This window comes from Pan troglodytes, chromosome 3 (genome assembly GCF_028858775.2).
Source record: "Pan troglodytes isolate AG18354 chromosome 3, NHGRI_mPanTro3-v2.0_pri, whole genome shotgun sequence".
NCBI classification, from domain to species: domain Eukaryota; kingdom Metazoa; phylum Chordata; class Mammalia; order Primates; family Hominidae; genus Pan; species Pan troglodytes.
The window spans coordinates 2,318,818-2,340,628 of record NC_072401.2 but is presented as its reverse complement, the minus strand read 5'-3'; the positions used below and the strand labels follow the sequence as shown (position 1 = coordinate 2,340,628).

General features: G+C 47.0%; 1 protein-coding gene across 13 annotated transcripts in view; it reads right to left on the bottom strand.

Annotated features, from left to right (window-relative positions):
• The window catches only part of NSD2 (nuclear receptor binding SET domain protein 2), a 110,038-nt gene that overhangs the window by 19,114 nt on the left and 69,113 nt on the right, over positions 1-21,811 (bottom strand). For 11 of the 13 annotated variants that reach the window (XR_010156271.1, XM_054683710.2, XM_063808583.1 and 8 more), the window contains 9 exons: positions 11,613-11,744; positions 10,634-10,757; positions 9,341-9,541; positions 7,523-7,702; positions 7,014-7,170; positions 6,675-6,880; positions 4,830-4,933; positions 3,111-3,380; positions 1,720-1,836 (listed from right to left, as the gene is read on the bottom strand). Coding sequence is in view for 12 of the 13 variants with exons in the window: in XM_054683710.2 (XP_054539685.1) it covers positions 1,720-1,836; positions 3,111-3,380; positions 4,830-4,933; positions 6,675-6,880; positions 7,014-7,170; positions 7,523-7,702; positions 9,341-9,541; positions 10,634-10,757; positions 11,613-11,744 (1,491 nt within the window). In the remaining variant the exon portion in view is untranslated. Of the gene's footprint in view, positions 1-1,719; positions 1,837-3,110; positions 3,381-4,829; positions 4,934-6,674; positions 6,881-7,013; positions 7,171-7,522; positions 7,703-9,340; positions 9,542-10,633; positions 10,758-11,612; positions 11,745-19,403; positions 20,503-21,811 lie in introns of those variants that run through there. The other 2 variants (XM_063808581.1, XM_063808584.1) reach the window with 2 other exon arrangements.

Genomic DNA, 21,811 nt, shown 5'->3' with positions numbered 1-21,811 from the left:
AAGACAATTCTTTTATTTAAAAAAATTTCATCAGCCAGGTGTGGTGGCATGTTCCTGTAGTCCCAGATACTCAGGAGGCTAAGGTGAGAGGATTGCTTAGGCCCGGGAGATCGAGGCTGCAGTGAACTATGACTGTGCTACTGCACTCCAGCCTGGGTGATAGAGACCCTGTCTCAAAAAAGAAAAACAATAACAAAACCTAGGAGTAAAAAAATTTCAAACCTAAGAAAAAAATGGAAGAATACTGTAACGAAGATCAGTATACCCTTCACTCATTCAGTATTAACGTTTTACCACATTTGCTTTTTCTATTTATGGATATATGTATACACACACAAATTTTTTCCCGATCCTTTGAAAGTAAGTTACGAATATCTGACATCTGACCCTAAACACATCACAAGTCATTCTCTTGCGCAGCCACAACACTTTCCATACCTATGAAATTTAGCATGAAGAACAGCCTCCTGTCCAAATTAAAATTTTTCCCACTGCCCCCAAAAGCATACTTTATAGCTCCTCATCCCAGATTCAGGCTCTGATCAAGAAGCACACACCTCCTCTGGGTACTTCTTTAGTCTCTTTTAACCCAGGATTCTTTTGTCCTTCATGACACTGACTTCCTTGAAAGGTGTAAGCCCCATGACCTGTGATTGACACAGAGCCCAGTGCTCCCCCAGAGCAGGCTCCACTGGCCACCGCTGCCCCACTACTGCAGGGGTAGGGGATATGGCTTCCCCAGGGACCACCTGACAAGGTTCCTGGAACCATTCTTATTTCCATAGCAGCCCTTTCTCTCTAGGTCTCATCACATCTGTCTTCCATGAATTGTTCAACATTTTTTATCTGTGATCATTTTCTATCTGGTTTTCAAGCACTACTATTAATCTACTCTTTTAAAAATAGCCAGACTTTCCTGCTAGATGACGAGCTTAAGGGCAACAAAAGGCAGAAACATGTATTCTATCTCCCTTCCTTTCAAAGACCACTCAGGCACTAAGGAGGCCACACTTCCCCAGCTGAAGTCATCCAGAAGCCAAAAGCCTGCCGTGTGAGGGAAGGGATGACATGCACCCCCACGGGGCTGTGGCCATTGAAGGAGCCGCCCTGGAAGGGCCCGGCAACACCTGTCAGGGTTGGGCATCAGGCCCAGAGCTGAGCACTCCAGATGCACTGTCTTTTATCCATGCCCACTTTTACACAAATCTTCCTATCCTCCTTTTCCTGAGAACATTGATCCCTCTAGCACCTAGGTTCCAAAATGCTTAGAGATATGGGTTGCATACAAGCAACAACCAACCAAAAACGATTCTGCTACACAACAGAGAAGATGCTGAGACCTTACCCAAAGAGCACTGAAAATTAAAAAATAAAATACAATCACTTTTTAAAAACAAAAGAAGATGCTGAGACTTCCTCATCTGTGTCCTCTCTACTTCCCTGCCCTGTACTAAGGCTGCTGGGAACGCTCTGCATGCACACCTGGACAAGCAGAGCCTCAGGGTGCCTGGGTGCTGAGAGGTGGTTAGCTCTAGCCCTCTGGCGCAGCTGAAAGACACACTGCACCTCAGAAGAAAATGTGCAGATGTTTGAAAATAAGCAGCTAAGGAGACAAATGCTGGCGCTGCCACAGGGCAAAGTCCAGTTCTACAGGTAACCATCAGGGCTCCAGGTCCAGCACACTGCAGCAGCTCACAGTGGAGTAACCTTCCGCATTACCTTGTCTATAGTGAGCATGTAGAAGTGGGTGATGTCGTTCTCGTGTGCGTGCTTGATTCTCGCCATGCACTCCTCCTCGTCGATCAGCTCCCCAACGTACTCGTTAACAAATTCTCCCTGGAAATCACAAGCATGTGGCCATGACAAAAAGTGTGCTGACCAATCCTCAGTGTCGGGGCTCAAGACTCCCCATCATGATCACTTAGAACGGGCACCACACACATCAGCATACCTCCGTGGAGGGCGTGTACAAAGTCTCCATAAATTAAATTCAAAGGATCTCAGACCTATCTGTATGTAAAGGTTGCCAATGAAAAATGTATTAAGTATTCACGAAGTGGCAACATGCCAACCCTTGCTTCCTACACGACCTTGTCTCAGGAGCGCTGTCTGATAACCAAGCTTCTACATAACCCACTTTACACGGTGATCCCCACAACAGAGAAAATGGCTACAAAGTATCTGACAGGATATAAAGCAAGAGTCTGGGTGAATCAGCAGTCAGGCAGGCGAGGAACAAGGGTGCTGGGGAGGTGTTTCTAAGCAACCTTTTGTGCTGTTGCTGGAACTGGCACCAGGCTTATGAACTCTCTGTGCTGGGTCAGCCCTGGTATGGACCTGGGTCATGCCAAAATACATCAGGGTCAGCAGTTCTACATGTCTCTCAGTCCCTGGATGTCCTTGAGACACAGTCTGGGAGCAGAGGCAGGAGGTCGACCGTCCTGGTGTCTACCAACGACTTGGTCCTAGACTGTGCCAGGACCACCCCTCACAAGAGCAATCTCCTTACGCCTGCTGGTGAGTGCTCCCAAGCACCTGGCTGCTAGCCCAGAGGAAAGTGGGTCACTTCACAGAGCTTCCATTTCATAAAAATAAGGCATGCTTTAAGGGAATGTGTGAGTTATAGCAGATACCTTTCATGTAACGTTTTAAAATATTCAATTGTAATAATTCAATTCAAAAAAATATTTCAGGTCAGGCACAGAGGCTCTTGCCTAAAATCCCAGTGCTTTGGGAGGCCTAGGCAGGAGGATGGTTTGGGGCCAGGAGTTCGAAATGAGCCTGGGCAACACAGCAAGACCCCATCTCCAAAAAAAATAAAATTATTAGGGCATGGTCAAACACGCCTGTAGTCCCATCTGCTTGAGAAGCTGAGGTGGGAGGATGGCTTGAGCCCAGGATTCTGAGGCTGCAGTGAACTACAGTCATGCCACTGCCCTCCAGCCTAGATGATAGAGTGAGACCCTGTCTCAAAACAAAAACAAAAAAAACATTTTTTTCCAAAAAATACCATTCTCACATGACTACAAAACCACCACAAGCAAACCTAGGCCTAATTACCCAGTGAACCGTAATTTCTCAAAAGCAGGGGAGGGGATAACGACACATACCTTTCTGATGTCCCTCTTGGCGACCAGGCCCCACCCTTTGCCATCTGTCTTGATGATCTTGGTCTCTGGGTACTGGCGCTTGGTGAAGCACTGGTTCTGGCAGAACTCGCCCGCGGGACACACCTGCGGGTGGCACTCAAACATCAGCATCCTGTTCAGACACTCCGAATCAAAGCCACAAGGATTCTCATCTGTGGGCTTGCAGTTGCACTTAGGGATTTCTGAAATATCCGCTGTGTAGATCTGGACTTTCCCGTAAGGCTTATTCACCTGCAGGGAAGGAGTAAGCTGTCTTGGTCCACCCATGAGAGCCTTCCGAATACCCTGGCACACCCACCACTGCCTCTCCTTACCCAGCCTCCAGGTGGCCTTTTAGAAAGCTTCAGAGTCCCGGCTAGGACACACTCCTCAGAACAGCCCTCCCCAGATCCCAGAGGAGCTCTCCTCTGCCTTCTTAGCACAAGAGGCAGGCAGGGCAACACGACGCCCTCTCACATGATTTTATCTTAGTGTCTGTGCACCTCGTTGATGAACAAGAGCTGACACGTATCCAGCCAGGCCATTGTAAGATGAAGAGAGAAAACGCGTGTTGACTGCTTAGTACACTGCAGGGTGTCCAGCAAACGCTGGTAAGAGCTCTTCCGAGCAGCTTCCCGACCCATCTCTCTGACTCTTCCTTTACCAAGCACCAGCAGCAAGCCACATGGGAGTCCACCCCAGGAGGAGCAGTGCTGGGCAGGAGGGCATAGCCTCTGCTCTCATGACCTTGTGGTTTACTATTAGTGAAAGACAAGCAACCAAATAACAAAGCAGTAGAGACAGCTGAAAATCAGCTGGGGTAGAAATGCATAATCTTAGGGAAGAGGTGGCGAAAGACCCTCTTTTCACTGCTGTGGTATGACAAACTGTACACTTTGGAGAACAATCTGGGAATATTCCCCAAGAATCTAAACATTTCATGCTCTCTGACCCTGTGATTCTGTTTCTGGGAATCCATCCCAAAGAAAATATTATATAAAGATGAATACAGAGCACTTTCTTTACATACAAAGATATTGACTGCAGCCCACATTTTACAAGCAAAGGCAGAGCACCTGACCTCCGGCACACACTTATCACAAACACTCCTCAGGAACGGCCACGAGGCTCCTGGGGATGGGGCCCAAGCCGCACCAGCTCTGAGCGCACGCGGCCCTGAGGGGCCTGGAGCCCTGCCCTGGCTGCACTTCCTCCTGCTCTCCTGCTGGGGCTCTCGAGCTCACTGGAATAAACACAGAACTGGCAAGCCCCCCCACCGCCCCCCGCCCCCCCCACCCCGCCACCTTGCTCTCTGAGGTACAGGATCTACGTGTTTGGGGCTCAGTCACTGAGCCCTGGCCGTATGTGACTGACTCCCAGCACTTGGCGACAGCCTGGTGCAGGTGGGAGGCTCATCCCTCAGCTCCTCCTGCTCCAAGCAGCCCGGTCAGGACGGTCACCCCAACCCTTCTCTAAGCTACCAAGCCAAGCCTCACGCTCCCAGGCGGATCCAAGAACCCCCATGCAGATCCCCCCATGCCATTTGCTCATGGTCTCTTGTGTGGCCATCCATGCCAGGCACCACAGATCCTGGCTGGTGACAGTCCTCTCCCCAGCCATAGCCTGGGTGTGCCTGAGAACCTCTCACGGCCCTCGGGGAAGACTCCCTCCACACGCGTGCACGCAGCTCCCACACGCCACCTTGATGTGCTTGTATGGTGGGGGCTTGCGCTCGCTCTCCTGTGTTTCTCGGGCTTCCCTCTGAAGCTTAATTTCACGAAAACGAGCTTCAGCTTCTTGCAGTGCTAAAAAGTCAATGAAATAGGAGTAAAGATTTTAGTAAATAAAGGTAACTACCTTTCAAGCTCCATATTTTTATAGTTCACCCTAAACTTTCAATGTTAAGTATAGTTTCTGGTTCCCATAAAACTAGAGTCTATGAACAACTGTCAGTGGGCAGGTATTTTTAAACGCGGCCAAGTGTGTGAGGCAGAGGAGTGCTCAGAGAACAGCCATCACCTCTCTACAAGACAGGCCCAGGGCAGAGTTCTGTCGGGAGCTCCCTGTCCTCCACTATGGCCTAAGGACAAAGCACCAGGGTCAAAGCCTGGGACTTGCTGTTCTCAGACAGAAAATAAAAATGCACCTGAGGCCGGGTGCAGTGGCTCACGCCTGTAATCGAAGCACTTTGGGAGGCCGAGGCAGGCGGATCACCTGAGGTCAGGAGTTCAAGACCAGCCTGGCCAACATGCTGAAACCCCATTCTCTACCAAAAAAAAAAAAAAAAAAAAAAAATTAGCCAGGCATGATGGCAGGTGCCTATGGTCCCAGCTACTTGGGAGACTGAGGCAGGAGAATTGCTTGAACCCAGGAGGTGGAGGTTGCAGTGAGCCGAGATCACACCATTGCACTCCAGCCTGGGCAACAGAGCAAGACTCAGTCTCAAAAAAAAAAAAAAAAACATGCAGCTGAGCTCCTCTCGAAACAAAAGGGGTTCTGAGAGATGAACCATAGGCTCAAGCAAGAACCGAGGAAACACAAACCCCTACAATCCGTCCCAAGAAGGAGGCCAGCCCCATGTCAACACTAGACGTGTCCTGTGGTCTGCCCTGTTTTTGCAGCCGCAAGTCAGCCACAAAGGTTTCTGGCTCTACAGGACACCTGCATCCACAGTTAGGAGACTTCACCGACAGTCGCACCAAACACATAAGTCCACCTCTCAATTTCGTCTCGCCCTCTTAATAATTTTTTAAAATCTTTCAATGCCTACCCATTCTTTATGAGATCTCTGAGTGCCCACCATGCACTCCTACCACTCAGTGCAGCCTGCAAAGCTTCTGGCAGCATGGAGCTAACCAAGTTTTAAATACGCGGGTCCCCGCCTGCAGTCACACAGGAGCCAGCGCTGACCCGGCTGCAACACAGCGTGTGCTTCTCCCTGAACGAGCCACATGCACACACCTCGGGTTTTCTCTACTGGCCTCATTCTCTCTTGACCGATCATAAATACCAGTTCCTCCAGTTCCTCCAGTGAAGGGTCACATCCCCATCCTGCCTCCCTCAAACGTGGGTCATCAGCCAGCCATACCACATCGTTGCTCCTGCCTCCCACCCCAGCTGGGGAATCAGAGGCCAAGCACCTTGTCTGCTTGACCACCCGATTCCTCAGGCACTGAAAGGTAAGGCGAGCCCCCAAGAGCCTGCTGCACGAGGTCGAGACAACAGGACCCTTCCTTCAGATCTGCATTTTACATAAAGGCAAGCCATGGAACATTTCTGTAAATTAGTACTAAAAATAATTTCTGAATAATAGGTTTACAGAATTTTAATGAAATTAATCACAAACCAATGTTACAAAAGTTATCAGTGTATCTTATTCTATGCTCAACAAATAAACCAGACTGCAAACATTTTCCTAATTTAAAAATACAGATTGAATGCTTAGTCCAGTATTTTCTATAAAGATCGAATTTTAAAAAATAGAAATTAGGGGTAAGAAAATGCACGAGAGTGCTGTCTCACTCTCTTATCTGAAAATCTCCGTACCGTTTTTGAAGACTCTTCCGATTCCTCTGACCCCCTGGTAGCGGCTGCCCCGGTCCCCCTCCATGTACGGGAACACTCGCGCCTGATGCGTCCAGTAATAATCTTTAGACCCAAAGAAAAACACAGGGAATTCTCCAATCTCGTGCTTCATTTTCTGAATATTTGGGGGAACATTTTTGGGATGGCAAACTTCTGCCGGCCACCATCTATTATAAATATTAAAAACAGGATTCACAGACTCCTCAGAGACAGCGATAATAATTTCAATACTTTAAGTACTGTAAAGCGAACACATGTGAACAGAAAAGACATAAAAGCATACGATTCTATGTCTCACACCTGTAGTTCCCAAGTTTCACCCAAATGATATCCTGGAAGTGCAGCTTCTTCCCAGCCCTGCAGTCATTGCAGAACCAGCTGCCGTCAGGCATCTCGATGTTCAGGCAGTCAGGGTGGAAGGCCGCTGGGCAGGACTCACAGCACAGAAGGCTCCCCCCTGCAAGAGGAGGGCGAGGCGGCCAGGCTTAGCCTGTCTGCTATGGCTCAGCCCAGATTCAGTGCTTCACAGTCTACACTTATTACAGCCTTAACTTATAAACATCAGTTTTAAAACAGCGATCTGTACGTTAGCACGAGAGCAAATGTCATTTTCACCACAAATAATTTCCTGTATGTTTGCGAAATGATTACAATTAATTTAGAGCTACTGTGATATACTATGAACGTGAAGACGCACAGAACACTGTCAACATCAATGAACACAGCGCAGACAAGGAATGAGCCTGCCTTGATATGTGGCTCCCGGGAGTGTGAGAGGCGTGTGCCGCAGACACCCCCAGGCCCCTCACCTTTGGAGCACACGAAGCACCAGCTCACGTTGACGTGGGCATGGTGTCGCTTCCCCTTCCGAGCAGTGAAGTGGGCAGTGCAGATGATGCTGTTGGAGGCGATCACTGAGCATCCTGCTGCCAGACAAGCATCCCCGCTGTGATAGGCAACGGGGCAGCGGACACACCGCATCATTTTACCTGAAGGCAAAGAAACACACCCTAAGGACCCCAGACATTGACTCCAGTCATAGTGAAAAGAGCAACTAATAATTACTCAGCCTCCATGAATTTGAAAAGTTAATGCTAAAATGAAATGGAGGTATTTGATTTAAAAAAAGCTTTCAGAGCAAAGGTGCTTCAAAACCATGTTTGAGAGAATGGTCATACATCTAAAATGCCGCGTTTCTCAGCCTGGGCACTGCAGGCACCTGGGGCACGTGGGCAGCCGTCCTGGGCATTGTGCAGTGTTGAGCAGCATCCCTGGCCTCTACTCACTAGATGCCAGGAGCACATCCCCAAAATATCCCCAGACATTGCCAAATGTCCCCTGGAGGACAAAATTGCCCGATAAAGAACCACTGGTGTCAAGAAGTACAGACAACCTGCCACCCTCATCCCACACACCTAACATTAGAAAATCCAAATGTAATTTGATTTAAAGATGTTTTCTTACATATAATGGGCCATTAAAACCAGAGCAAACAGGCTGGGTGTAGTGGCTCATGCCTGTAATCCCAACACTTTGGGAGGCTCAGGTGGGAGGATTCTTTGAACCCAAGAGTTGAAGACCAGCTTGGGCAACACAACAGTGAGACCTCGTCTCTACAAAAAAATAAACAAAATTAGCCAGGCGTCGTGGTCACAGCTACTTGAGAGGCTTAGGTGGGAGGATCACCTGAGCCTGGGAGGTCAAGGCTACAGTGAGCCATGATCACACCGCTGCATTCCAGCTTGAGCAACGGAAGGAGACCCTGTCTCAAAAAAAAGAAGAGGTCAGAGCAGTGGCCTAATAGTTCAAGACCAGCCTGGGCAACATGGTGAAACCTCATCTCTACAAAAAAATACAAAAATTGGCAAGGCGTGGTGGCTCATGCCTGTAATCCCAGCACTTTGGGAGGCTGAGGCGGGTGGATCACCTGAGGTCAGGAGTTCAAGACCAGCCTGACCAACATGATGAAACCCCGTCTCTACTAAAAATACAAAAATTAGGTAGGTATGGTGGCGCGTGCCTGTAATCCCAGCTACTGAAGGGATGAGGCAGGAGGATCGCTTGAACCTGGGAGGCAGAGGTTGCAGTGAGCTGAGATCGTGCCACTGCACTCCAGCCTGGGCAACAGAGGGAGATTTTTTTTCTCCAAAAAAAAAAAAAAAGAAAATTACAAAAATCAGCCAGGTGTGGTGGCATGTGCCTGCAGTTCCAGCTACTCAGGAGGCTGAGGCAGGAGGACAGCTTGAGCCCGGGAGGACAGCTTGAGCCCAGGAGGTCAAGGATGCAGTGAGCTGTGACTGCACTGCACTCCAGCCTGGGTAACAGAGCAAGACTCTATCTCTATAAAGAAAAAAAAAAGCCAGGGTAAACAAAATCTATCAAATGGTCCAAAGGTTGCCCCTCTCCTATAGTTAAGCATCTTTAGAGTGATATTTAGGATGGAAAGAAGGAAAAGGGAGACAGGTCCTTTGTCAAAGAAAACCCAACCCAGCCGATGTCCAGTTAGTCACTCAAGATAATTAATGCTCTTTGGTGACAATCCCAACAGCCCACCTTCCCAAGCGCCCATGGGCCTGCGTCTGGCCTGCATCTGAACCCACAGCAAGGCTGCGCAGGTGCACCTGTACCTTTCGACGGCCTTGGGTTTGAAGGGTTGGAAGCATGGCAGCTCACACAGCTGTGGAGGGGGCAGCGGAAACCTCGGCTCTCAAATACAGTCAGAGGGTATTTTTTCACACAAGCCTCATGGTAAAATTTTCCACACTGAGTTACCACACAGCGCTTAACATCTGTCTTGCTCTCTTTACACACGAAACATGAGTGAATCCCTAACAAAAAGTTAAAGAAGGGGTGGAGAGAGAGGTGCAAAGAACAAGAATTAAATTGCAGTTCTGAGCCACTAAAATCAAGCAACTCCTCTTCAGAGGCAGCCACGCTGCTAAAGCACCTGGCCCTGTTTCCAACCTTGCTCACTAGTCCAAGCATTCTCCAGCAAAAAGATCCAGCCATCAAGGATTACCTTGCTGCGATCTGAGCTCCAGCTTCACCTGAAATACAGGAGAATCTTACTAGGCAGCCTGGCTGGGGAGGCCCAGTCTAACTGGCAAGAAGCTTGAAAGAAGGGGCTCCTGTGAAAAGAGGCCTTTCCTCCTTGAGAGCAGCTGGCCAGTGGGGGAGCAGTCACTTATCATTCTGGGCAGGCAGACAGACACTCCCATAAGTGAGGTGCTGCTGTGGGGCTGCCATGGCCTGGGAGACTCTCCAGCTGTCTTCCTGACCCAGGAAGTGTTCTGACGTGAGATAGGAGACTCCTTGGGCCCGGTGAGTAGGCAGGAAGGGCCACGGCTGTGCAGGTGTCCTCTCATCATCCTCACAGACCCCAGACTGTGCCGGGCGACACCTGATGCAGTAACATGGAGGCAGAACAACAGCACTGACAACCCAGGACAAGCCTGGAGCTGTTCTTTCTGTTGAAACTGAGGCTCAAGGTGATACTGTGTCTTCATAAAGAACTCCATGTTCCTATGGACTTCAGTGTTCGGTGCCCAACCAGGTTACCTGTACCCTTAATGCTGCACTGTCTGAGCGGCAGTGCCCTGTGGTGGCCGCCTCACACATAGCACAGGCTCAGGCCAGCTCACGGGATGAAAAGCCCATGACCTATCATCCCGCCACCCTGCCCGCCACCTGATGGAAAGGTACCAAGGGGGCACATACGACTGAAATCAGAGCAAACCCTGCAGCTACTGAGAGGTGGGTACGCCTGCCAGCTGTGGGCTACAAGCTCCAGAGAGGGCCAGGCGGTGGGGGTGGGGAGGGGGTTTGTCCTCTGCAGGCAGCTCAGGGCAGGACTTGGTGCAGGGGGTTGCAGGAGCAGGTGGCCGGCCAGGCTGCAGAGCTGCCCGCCCATGGGAACTTGCCTGAGGCACACTCGCTGCAGGTGAACCTCCCTTCTGGCCTCCGGGAAAGCCCAAGGCAGGCGAGGTGGAAAGCTCCGCAGCAGGGTCCTTCACAGAGCAGGAGGCTGCCCGGCTTCTCACACAGCTGCGGGGGCAGAGCAGGCGGGTAAGCAGCGCCCGGCAGTCCCTTCTGCACCTCTTACCACAAGGGAAGCCGTCTGCTTCTGTCTCCAGTGGCAGAAAATCCCATTTTGCTACTCAAGGATATATAACATGCATGGGCAAACATCTGGCCCAAACAGAACGTACAAATACAGTATCAGATTAAAACCAGATGACTGTTACAGAAAGAGGCCAATCCTCAGCAATGGCAAAGGAAGTAACAGGATCACAACCCTGAAGGATACATCCAAGATATTTCAAATCAGATTTGAAAATCAACAGAAATCAATGGCACCCTAATCCAGATGGCAGGTGCCACGCTGACTGCAGGCAGTATTCACACTTCCCATGCATCGACTGCCTGGCATGGAAGCTCACATGCCATCTCCAGCTGACAGATGGGGCGGGACTGAAGCACAGAGTGTAGGTGGCCTGGCTGGGGTCCTGTGGGCACACACAGGTCTAGTGATGGCCCCCTCAGCCCACAGCCTGGCCTGTCCAGTGTGCATGTCATCAGTGAAGCTAAAACAGGCCTAGCACCTCACCTTTTCCAACAGGAACTTTGTGTGTGTGTGTGTGTGTGTGTGTGTGTGTGTGTATTACATGATGTGTATACAAATCTCATCCTACATGTGAATTATGGATGTTAATGGAGACAACTCAATCCCAAGATTCCACTGAGAGTCAGTCTGACCCCTTCAAAACAGAGATGAGTGAGTGACGGTGAGATTGGGGAAGGGGTCTGGTGGGAAGAGAAAAGACACTACAAATTCGCTCTGCGTACTGGGGCCCCAGTCAGACACCAGCACGGACACAGCGGATGCTGCCTTCTCCTCACCTGGCACACATACTCCTTTTTGGCAGTCACTCCTCGCTCAGACTTTTTGGATGAGACAGACACTTCAGTTTGTGTTTCGTCCGCACTTTCGTATGGGGACTCCGAGGGCTCGTCTCCCGGGCTGTCCGAGACCTAGAGATGAAGGAGGCGGATGACAGTTCACTAGTCGCAGAACACAGCGGGTGGCCATGCCCTGCAGGCAGGCTCGTCCCGCCCCACCACCCACCAGTCTTTCTCAGCACTGGTCCTGTACCGCCAGTGATTTCACAGTGGAACCATCATCAACTGGTTTTTGTGATAATATAACCCGTCAATTAGGCTATGTAGAAAATTCAAAAACGGACTTTATTCTACCTAGTATTTAGCATATATATGCATATAAGAGGCATATTCCTTAAAATGAAGGAAGTGTTATGAACATCCAATTTGCTCTACGAGGTGAACTAAGACAGGCTTTTTGGAACAAGAATCTTGGCCCTTCTTACCTAGTCTGTTCAGGTTCTACTACTCTAAGGTGGGAGAAACATGCTAACACCAAACGAATGTGTAAAGGAACCACGGATGAAGTAAGTGTCAGCCTCATCAGGTGACCGTGCTGTCCAGCTGCCGCCGGGGTGGAGACCACGCGTCCTTTCAGAAGTATGTGCCTACGCGGGGGTGCAGAGTCAGGAGAGTCTTCCAGACTCACACCACAGGCTGACCGTTCGGTTTCTCTTCTTCCTCCCATTGCCTATTTGTCCTGATATTTCACAGTTCACTTGTTCTCCCCACCAGAGAAGTGAGGTGGGCAAAGGCAAGGTAAAATCTACCTACTTGATTCACATCTGAGTCTAGGTAAAAGGCCTGGGATAAAGGCATGGAATCCCTGAGCGAGTGGAATGGCTCGCAGGTTGTATCTCTTCTGCCTCTCTCTCCCCTTCATTTAATAGAAATCACTGAAGACCAGGCTGAATACAGCCTCACCCTCACGTACACAGCATTTCACCCTCACCTGACAAGCAACATCAACAAATATTTAAATGAATAAAATAGAGAATCTTCTTGTCTGTCAAATCAAGTGTTTAAAAAATTTGGTTTTTATTTGATGTTAGGTAAATAAGTGTTGAACACTGAATTTTGGAGATGAAACAGAGCAAAAGCATAAACTACATTTCCTGTACACCTCAATCATCACAAAAACAAGTAATTATGTTATCGGCTTGCTGTTTGCCAATGAACACAAAGTCAGAAATTGGAATTGGGCCATATTAAAAAATAAAAGCCAACCCCACCAGGGACTCTTGACCAATCCTGTGACCTTATCAGTGAGCTTTTCCACATTTAGCTGACATTGCAGGGAGCGGTGGAAGAAAAACAAATTAAAAACTAACACAGAAGTGTTTGCTGACTTCAGAGTAGTGTTAGAGTGGGCTTTTTTTTTTTTTTTCCTCGAGACAGAGTCTTGCTCTGTCGCCCAGGCTGGAGTGCAGTGGTACAATCTCAGCTCACTGCAAACTCCGCCTCCTGGGTTCAAGTCATTCTCCTGCCTCAGCCTCCTGAGTAGCTGGGTATTACAGGCACCTGCCAACAAGTCTGGCTAATTTTTTTGTATTTTTAGTAGAGATGGGGTTTCACCATGTTGGCCAGGCTGGTCTTGAACTCCTGACCTCGTGATCCACCCGCCTTGGCCTCCCAAAGTGCTGGGATTACAAGCATGAGCCACCGCACCCAGCCAGAGTGGGCTTTTTCCAAGGGCTTCCGTCGGCTCTGACTGGTGACTGTGGGTGGTGACAGATGTGAGCCACTCTTCTCTTCTCACTAGATACATCTCCTGACAGCACAAAGTCTAACGAAAACGCAGCCTCTTAATCTTGGTTTCCTCACCTTTTCCAGGAAGATGGACTAGCGTCATGAACACTAATCAGAGCAGTGCACATTTTAAGGCTCTGTCACTGTGAGGCTGCCAGGAGGGCCCTGCAGGAGCCATAGCGCACATCCTGCTCTTTAACACCCACAAAGGGCCACTTGACGTGCTCTGAGTTCAAACCTCAAATTTAACAAGCCCATCAGATATGGACTCAGCAGTGGAGACCTGAGCACTTCTGAGATGAGACTGGAGGGGGAGCCAGGGGAGCACAGGGCATGGGGAAGCAGTGGCCACACTGTCTGGGGCCCCACTCAGAGAGTCACCCACACAGTCGCCCAAGCTGACCCATCTGATGGGGGAACCAAGGCCCAGAGAAAGGGGCCTTCTGCATGGCTCAGGGGAGAGAGCCCCAGCGCTATCCACCAACCCATGCTCTTCCCTTAACGTGGTGGAACAAACTTAAAAAGCTTTAAAAATGAGAAAAAAAAATGCATGGAGAGAAAGACAGAAAACACAAAGCAGTCCTGGGTCAGAGGAAGGAACAGCACCTTTTATTTCAGATTTACAGAAAAAGTTAGCACGTTTCCACTTGGAGAGATTTCCTACATTAACAAAGTCTGTTTTGAGGAAATAAACACTGAATACATATTTTGAATGGAAATATATAAATGTTAACGACACACATGAGGCTCATTTCCTGATCAGGGTCTGGGACCCACATACAGAATATAGACCTTACAATAGTACAGTCCATGACACAGATTGCAGAGATTCCGACTTTTTCCCACCACACCCCCTCCCAGCCACCGGACAGACAACTAGCCACAGTCGGGGAGGATCCAACGCTCTCGGCTCAGCAACCACCCGCAAGGAGAGCAAAGTACGAGGGCGTCCCACAGCAAGCCTTACTCCAGCCGCAGGCTCCACCTCCACGCACCAGGTGACGTGACTCACTCGGAGAAGCCATTTGTGGAGGTGGCACATTCACCTGTACGGTCCCAACATAGTCCCAAATCTCAGTCTACAACATCTACGATCTATTCCATATCCAACGGGATGCATTTGGAAAGGAAAAGTGCAGGGACTGAGCGGACACAGACTCTGTCAAGAACTTTCCCGTTGCTTCCCGCGTCCACCACAGCCATGCTGCGGCACTGAGCTCCGAGCAGCTTAGCTCCTGACTTTTCAAAGTTTTCTTCAGTCTGAAAATACTTTCTCCACTCTCTACTCAGAATAAGATAGTACCAAGTTGCCTATTTGCCTTAGAAATACATTCCTTCAGGGCGGGGAATGCAGTCTCCTTGATCTATTACAGGGACTTTTCAAGATGATATTACCAAACATAACGGAACCTAGTGAACACATTCCAGCCAACTGCTAAAAGCACGTGGCCCTTCAGGGTGACCTGTATGAACCGCAGTCAGATGCCACCTTCTGTGACTGCAAAGCGCTCCCCTACTCTTCAGAGTGGCGTCATACACATTGAGTTTTTAATTTTTTGACAAAACAAATCCCTTCACAACTTGAATACGACATCGTTTTTGAAATACAATTACAGACCTTGAACAATAAATATTTCTATAAACTGACATAATTTTCATGTTGAAGTGATGGTTTTGTAAAGAAGGAAGCTGATGGCGAGAAGTACCTCCACAGTGTTTGCGTTTACAAATGACAACAGCCCTGTGCTCAGCAGATTAAATGAGTGTGAAATCAAGACTAATTTCAAACAGGTCTTCCAAGTTAACAGCACAGTAAAATGTTAAAGTGGAATTAAAATAAGTCACTCATCATCTAAAATACTATAGTTCATAACAATTTTTATTAAAGTGACCCTTCTAGGTTACACAAACTAGAAACTTCCTGGCTATCCCTAAATTCTAGGGTGAGGGCTGGGGGTGAGTCTCTGAGAACAGAGGAAGTCTCCACTCACAGAGCACCACTGCACACCACAGTCGTCTTCTAACCTGCACAGGCTTTTGTGTAGCCGTAGCCACATAGCCCCAAGCAGGTGGCAGCAAGGACCAAGTGTCACCTGTGGCCAGAGTGAGGCCAGGTGGCTGCTGCTCCCAATTCAAGGCCTGCCCTTGTCAAAGGTAAAATGAATCTAAAATATCCTATCAACCCAACTTTGTCCCACTGAGTCCTGAGCAGCGGCCATCCCACAGGGAGTGTGCTGGGGAGGAGCCTGGTCTGGCCGACTGCAGACAGCAGGCTGTGCACTGTCTGCGAAGGACTTGAGGACAATGACAAAACTGCCCACAATACACCTGCTTCCACTGGCACAGTGCTGAGCAAACCCCCATCAGCCGGACCAGGACCCCCACCCCTACCTCAGTCATTTCTTGAAAATACTATATGCCTGGATGGTCAGCATGCTTCAAAATATTACCCGAGAGTTATATGCAAAAAGGCCAACAACTACAGGTAGGCTAGAAAAAAACATAAATGTGGACCTAACACGTAACCAAGGAGTTCAAAGGTATCCAACCAAAAAGATGAGGCCTGTCGGGCTGTTGGAGAGACACCCTGCTGTAAGAATGTCCCAAAGGAAGCATGCTCCTTGCTCATCCAGTATAGGAATCAATATACTGGATGAGCAATCCATCTATACAATCAATTATAGATGAATATAATACAAATAATTTTCTACCTGCTAATTACAGTCAATTTGACATCACTGCCAGGTAAATTAGTGGTAATTTCTAACATTCTACATAAAACAATAAAAATGGTACCCAAAGGGATCAAAACCAATTTCGTTGACAAAAAGTCCTAAAATATGAATCAGAATATTTCTTTTAAAATAAGCAAGACCCGCCAGGTGCAGTGGCTTACGCCTGTAATCCCAGCATTTTGGGAGGGTGAGGCGGGTGGATCACGAGGTCAGGAGTTCAAGACCAGCCTGGCCAATATGGCGAAACCCTGTCTCTACTAAAAATACAAAAAAAAAAAAAAATAGCCAGGTGTGGTGGCAGCCGCTTGTAGTCCCAGCTACTCGGGAGGCTGAGGCAGAAGAATTGCTGGAACCAAGGAGGCGGAGGTTGCAGTGAGCCGAGATTGTGCCACTTACTGCACTCCAGCCTGGCCAACAGGGTGAGACTCTGTCTCTAAATAAATAAATAAATAAATAATAAATAAATGCAAGACCCCCCAAATTTTAGAAGTTAAGAAGCCAATAACAGCTTTGTGACTATTTTAAGAAACCTTTTCTAATGATAGTTACCTCAGTTTCTCTGGCAAAAGACTATAATTTAGCTTTATCATCTCAAAGATAAACCGCACACCTCAGCAATTACTCTATTTATAGATTTTTTTTAAAACTAAGGTGATGAATCTATTGATTTTAAAAGCATAAAATGTTACATTTTCACACTAAGGTAAAAGGGCTCTCACCTGGTCTGTATACAAAAGTCTACCTGGCCAGAGGAAGCTTTGAAATTAATTAAAAATTTAAAAGGGCTAGATGTTAGAGAAGTGTGTTGTAAGTCAAATGAAAAAGAAATGAAGCAAGCTTGCCAAAGTCATAACGACCTTATTTTTCATCTACCGCTATCAGACAGGAGCCTCTCCAGCGAGGGGAATCCGTGGCTTTACAGCCCTCCATGCACGTCTCAGGCCCAGACGCAGTGACTGATGTCAGCCATCAGAGGAGCCTCTGCTGCCAAGGCAACCCTTTCAACTCAACTGGATCAAATGAGCCAAGGACTTTTCCCTCATTTGGAAATGTTTATACTGGCTTCCATGCCGGGACACAGAGGAGGACAGAAGCCCAGCTCGCAGCCCTGCCATCACAGGTGCCACCCACTCACATCAGGCTTCTGGCAAGAGCCTTCTCAGGAGCACTTTCTTATCATCTTAATTTTATATACATCCACAGGCCCTTTTTTTGGTTTTGGAACTAGATGCTAATTTATAATCTTAGTTTTCTTTTTTAAACTTCTCTGTGACAGACCCAGCACTTGTTCTGGCAGCCTCACACACACCTCTGGACACACACCATGGGCAAGCAAGGCCAGGGCCCGGGCAGCACAGGAGCAGCAAGCTTGCTCCTGACAGCATGGCTCTCACACAGCATCCTCCCTCCTTTCCTGTGGTGTGCTCAGCTCTTAACGTCTCCAGCTACATGAGACTCTCCAAATGCCCATCTCCTCACCCCACCCCATCTTGTTCCCCAGTCCCTGAGCACCCCATTTTAAATCTACCTAGGCTTCTGTGTGAAGTACTTAAACAAAAACCACAAAATCAGATCTCCCTAGAGCTGTGGGGACCTCTCGGAGATCCTCTAAGCACCACTCCACCCACTCAAGAAGCAGCAGTGGGACAGAGGAGCCCCGGACTCCTGTCCGAGGACTCTGCACATCACACACAGTCACCCTCTGCCTTTCACGACATGAAAGGTTGTGTCATGAAACCTCGCTTAAGTTTCCTATTGGTTTTAAGAAACATTCTCTTAAAAACACTGGAGCTGTTTCTAGTTGGGAGATACAGGTATAAGAGATAAAATATATACTCAAGACAGCACTGAGATGTAACTACACCTGGAGTCAGTATGCTGAAAAAAGACTTTAATTTTTGCATGAACACTGAGGAAAGGCCCAAAGATCCATCTAGAGCAGGTGGGGCAATTTTAGAAGCAGATATATAAAGGCTTGATGGCCCAATGGCTCTCAGATCAGTCTTAGAAAAACATTCAGGACCTCTATTGCCAATACGTGCACTACCTGAAGATGCCACCCTATTACAATGGAGTACTTACGTTTTTAGAACAGCTACAATCTAAGCTTTTATATATTCTGACAAGTTTTCACCTCTTGTGAATGCCTCAAGTTTTACACTGGAGAGCCACCTCCCCTCTCCAGGCACAGACATAGTGTGTGGAAGATGGTCTGAAGTGAGTCAAATGGGACTAAAATGGTTCCATGTATGACAAACAAAATTCACCTCAACAACCGGCAATTCAAATGTCTTAAGGCTAGAATGTATCACCATTATTTTGAGGTTCTTATGAAATGAAGGAATTCCACGTTAAATTAGCAGCATAATGAATTTCTGTACTCTTGGCAAGCCAATGGTCCTCCCTAAGTTCTTTCAAACAAGAGCCGTTTCCACCCACCTCCTTCAGGAAACCAGGAGATGGTCCTCTCGGAAAACTCCGCTCCTCTAGGATGAGCCCACTCCTGGCATCTGAAGTGGGACAATGCTGCCACACATGGGACTGTCCCTCTCACTGCAGAGTGCCGAGTTCACTTGCCCCTGCCCACCTTCCCAATGTCCCCAGGGAACGATGTCACCCCACCCCCCGCTGAGAAACACTATCATTCCCGTCCACGTTCCCCCATGTGCCCCTGGGTATTCAGCTGATGCCAATGTCATGCTGCTCTTTGGACACCATTTGGTCATTTGCAGGGTTTCGCTTTCTCCATAATATAGAGGGAGCACCTATGCGCTGGCTGACTTCTAATGCATCTATCAGTTATGGGCTAGCTGGCTGGCCACCCTTGCAAAATTCATCATGCTGTAATTTCAAATGAAATCCCTTCATTTTCACCAAAAGCCTTTCAAGGTAGAGTCTTTACTTTGGGTGACTGCTTATTGAACCAGAGCCATTTTTATACCATCTTTTTTTCCCCATCTTTAAATTTCGTGGGGTTTTGAGAATTTTAATTTTACTCTTGAGCTTTTTCATGTCCTTTGGAGTAACACAGCTTAGATTGCTCCTAGACCATCTTTGGGGCTATGTATCCTGCAACATTTGAGCAGAGCCAACAGAGCAACCCAACCAGCCCTCAGCCATACAGTCCAGCACCCTAAAGCGCCACACACACAAATCCAGTGTTCTGCCACTTCTAGGTTTATTTCATCCTCGCATGCATAATGCAGTCAAGAGGACCACTTTTCATGCCAAAGCAAAATTTATACTTTTGGATAAAAATAGAATGATGGCAATTTTATCATTTTTATTATTATAACCATTATTACTGTCACAACAGGAAACCACAGAGTCCTGGCCAGGCACCCTAAGCATCTTACATGCGTTACATTACTTAATGGTTTACAACAAAATATTAGTCAGAAACGTTCATTAAAGATAAAACACAGCCAAAGAATCTGCCGGGAATTAACTGTGGGCTACTCGCATGGTACTGTGAATAGCACACCTTCTGCTTTTATGAGCTGAAGGGCAAGTAAGCCTTTTCCTTACCATGCAAAAATGCGGACACCTGGGGCAGGACACCAGGCTGCTCCCCGACATTAAGACAATGAAACATGAGGGCTGATGCTCTATAGAAGCAACTGATGCAGAGGTTGGTGTACATAACCTGATTACAGTATCCCCTTGGTCCGGGGCCTTGGATCAAAAGGGTTAAATGGTTCACAATAATACTGTAAATGGTATTTTTTTCTAAAAATTTACTGTATCTAGTGTCATAATAAAACTGTTTAGTAAAAAAGGATAGAATCAAAACTCTTCCTGCCTCTTATGTTGGAAATTAGTGTAGTATCTACAATACTGAATATATCTCACTGGCAATGAGAACAGCTGATGAGGACTCCTCCTAACGTGTGCTGTTAGTTTGTTTTTGAGGGTAGCGACGCTGATATTTTCCACAAAAATCCAGTAAGTTACAAACTAGAGGAGAAGCAACTCTAACAGGGCCACCCCTTCCGTGCAAAGCCCTGCTGCAGCTCTGGACAGCCCCCAACTAAAGGGTCTGCCTTTCAACTTGAAATCTACATTGACCACTGGAATATGAACGTGTTTCTATTATGAGATGAATGTGATTGATTAAATGGCCTTGATTAGTTATCTTACCTTGGTCTTAAAATTTGTTATCTGTTTTCTTCATTGTATGTGTTTATTAATACCAGTAAAAACAGATTATCACACATCTTCCATAAAATGATTGTGATAGAAATGTCACTGAGTGTGTACGATGATACGCCACCTGCAGCAGCATCCTGGAATATTACATCATTCTAAGTGCAGTACAGAGCAGCTGGGTTCAAATCCAACTTGACTGGTGTGGGCTCCCACAAAAGCTGTTACCAGTGAAGGCGAAAAAAATAAGAATTTGCTCTACTAAAGGAATAAAAAATGAAGTTACAAAACACTTAAATCACATTAATTCCTTCACAGGCCTTTGTCATGCAAGTGTGTAATTTTAATTTATTCTCTTCCTCGGGGTGATGTAAGTACCATGTAATAATTATTCCAATAAAAATTTTTATTTATCACATATACCTTTTTCAAGAAGAATTTAAACTACAACATGACCTAAAGTGTTCTGAAATACCAACCCTATGAAAGTACCTTATTTCAAACAAATGTGATGAAAGGGAGGAAATACAAACATGCAAAGGGGGTGTGACCCAATGGGTGTGTGTCAGTGTGGACCTCAAACAGCAATTCTCATGGTCACCTAACTCATATCAGAATCGGGCCCAGCAGTCAACAGGCTGTTTTTTATAACACTACACTTTGCCTCATATGCTAACAGGCATTCAGCATTGGAAACATCACAAACATTTACTGTAGTTCAGTCGCGTTAATACATAATAGACAAGTTTATTTGTTCACCTAAAGTAGTTTTAACAGCATAATTCTATAAAAATGAACACTAATGGAAGATTTACCTAAGCCATACAAAAGTAGTTTAATGGAAAAGACCCAGTAATTTAAATGTTTTCATATAAGGAACATGATGCACACTATGGGATCTATGCATCACCTTCAAAATGTAGGAAGGTGTATTAATTTCACATATTTAATGTATTATATAAATGTATTTAACAACCTATCAAATTCTGACATTCTGAAGAATTAAAATTTAAGTCTAATGATGATAAAATGCTTCATCTATGTCTTCTCAAGGTCAGAACAACTGCCTAGGCCAGGGAGACTGAGCTCCCCTGACTCATGGGCAGGCCTCGACCCCTGCTACACTGGCCTCATGCATTACTCTAAATCAAAGCCTTCGATATACATGACTTAGGATCAGGAATAACAGACAAGATTTCAGCAGGCTCCATGTTCTCTCTACTGTACCTGACAACAGTATAAGCAACAACTCAAGTGAATAACCGGACCAAAATTATGATAACAGAAAAACTCATTAAAAGCTCTTTAAAGCAAAAATCTCAACTTAAGTGAAAAATGTTTAATATTCTTCTTTGGAACTGTAAATGACCTTTCATTTAATTTTCTAAGATTTTAACCTGAACTTGGACAAGAAAGAAAGGAAAAAGGAAAAATAATTTGTATAAACTCTGCCTTTTCATATTTCAGTAAGCTCCTAGATGTTTCCGTAAATAATTCTTACTGCCTTTTCTCCAGTGTGTCCAAACGTCA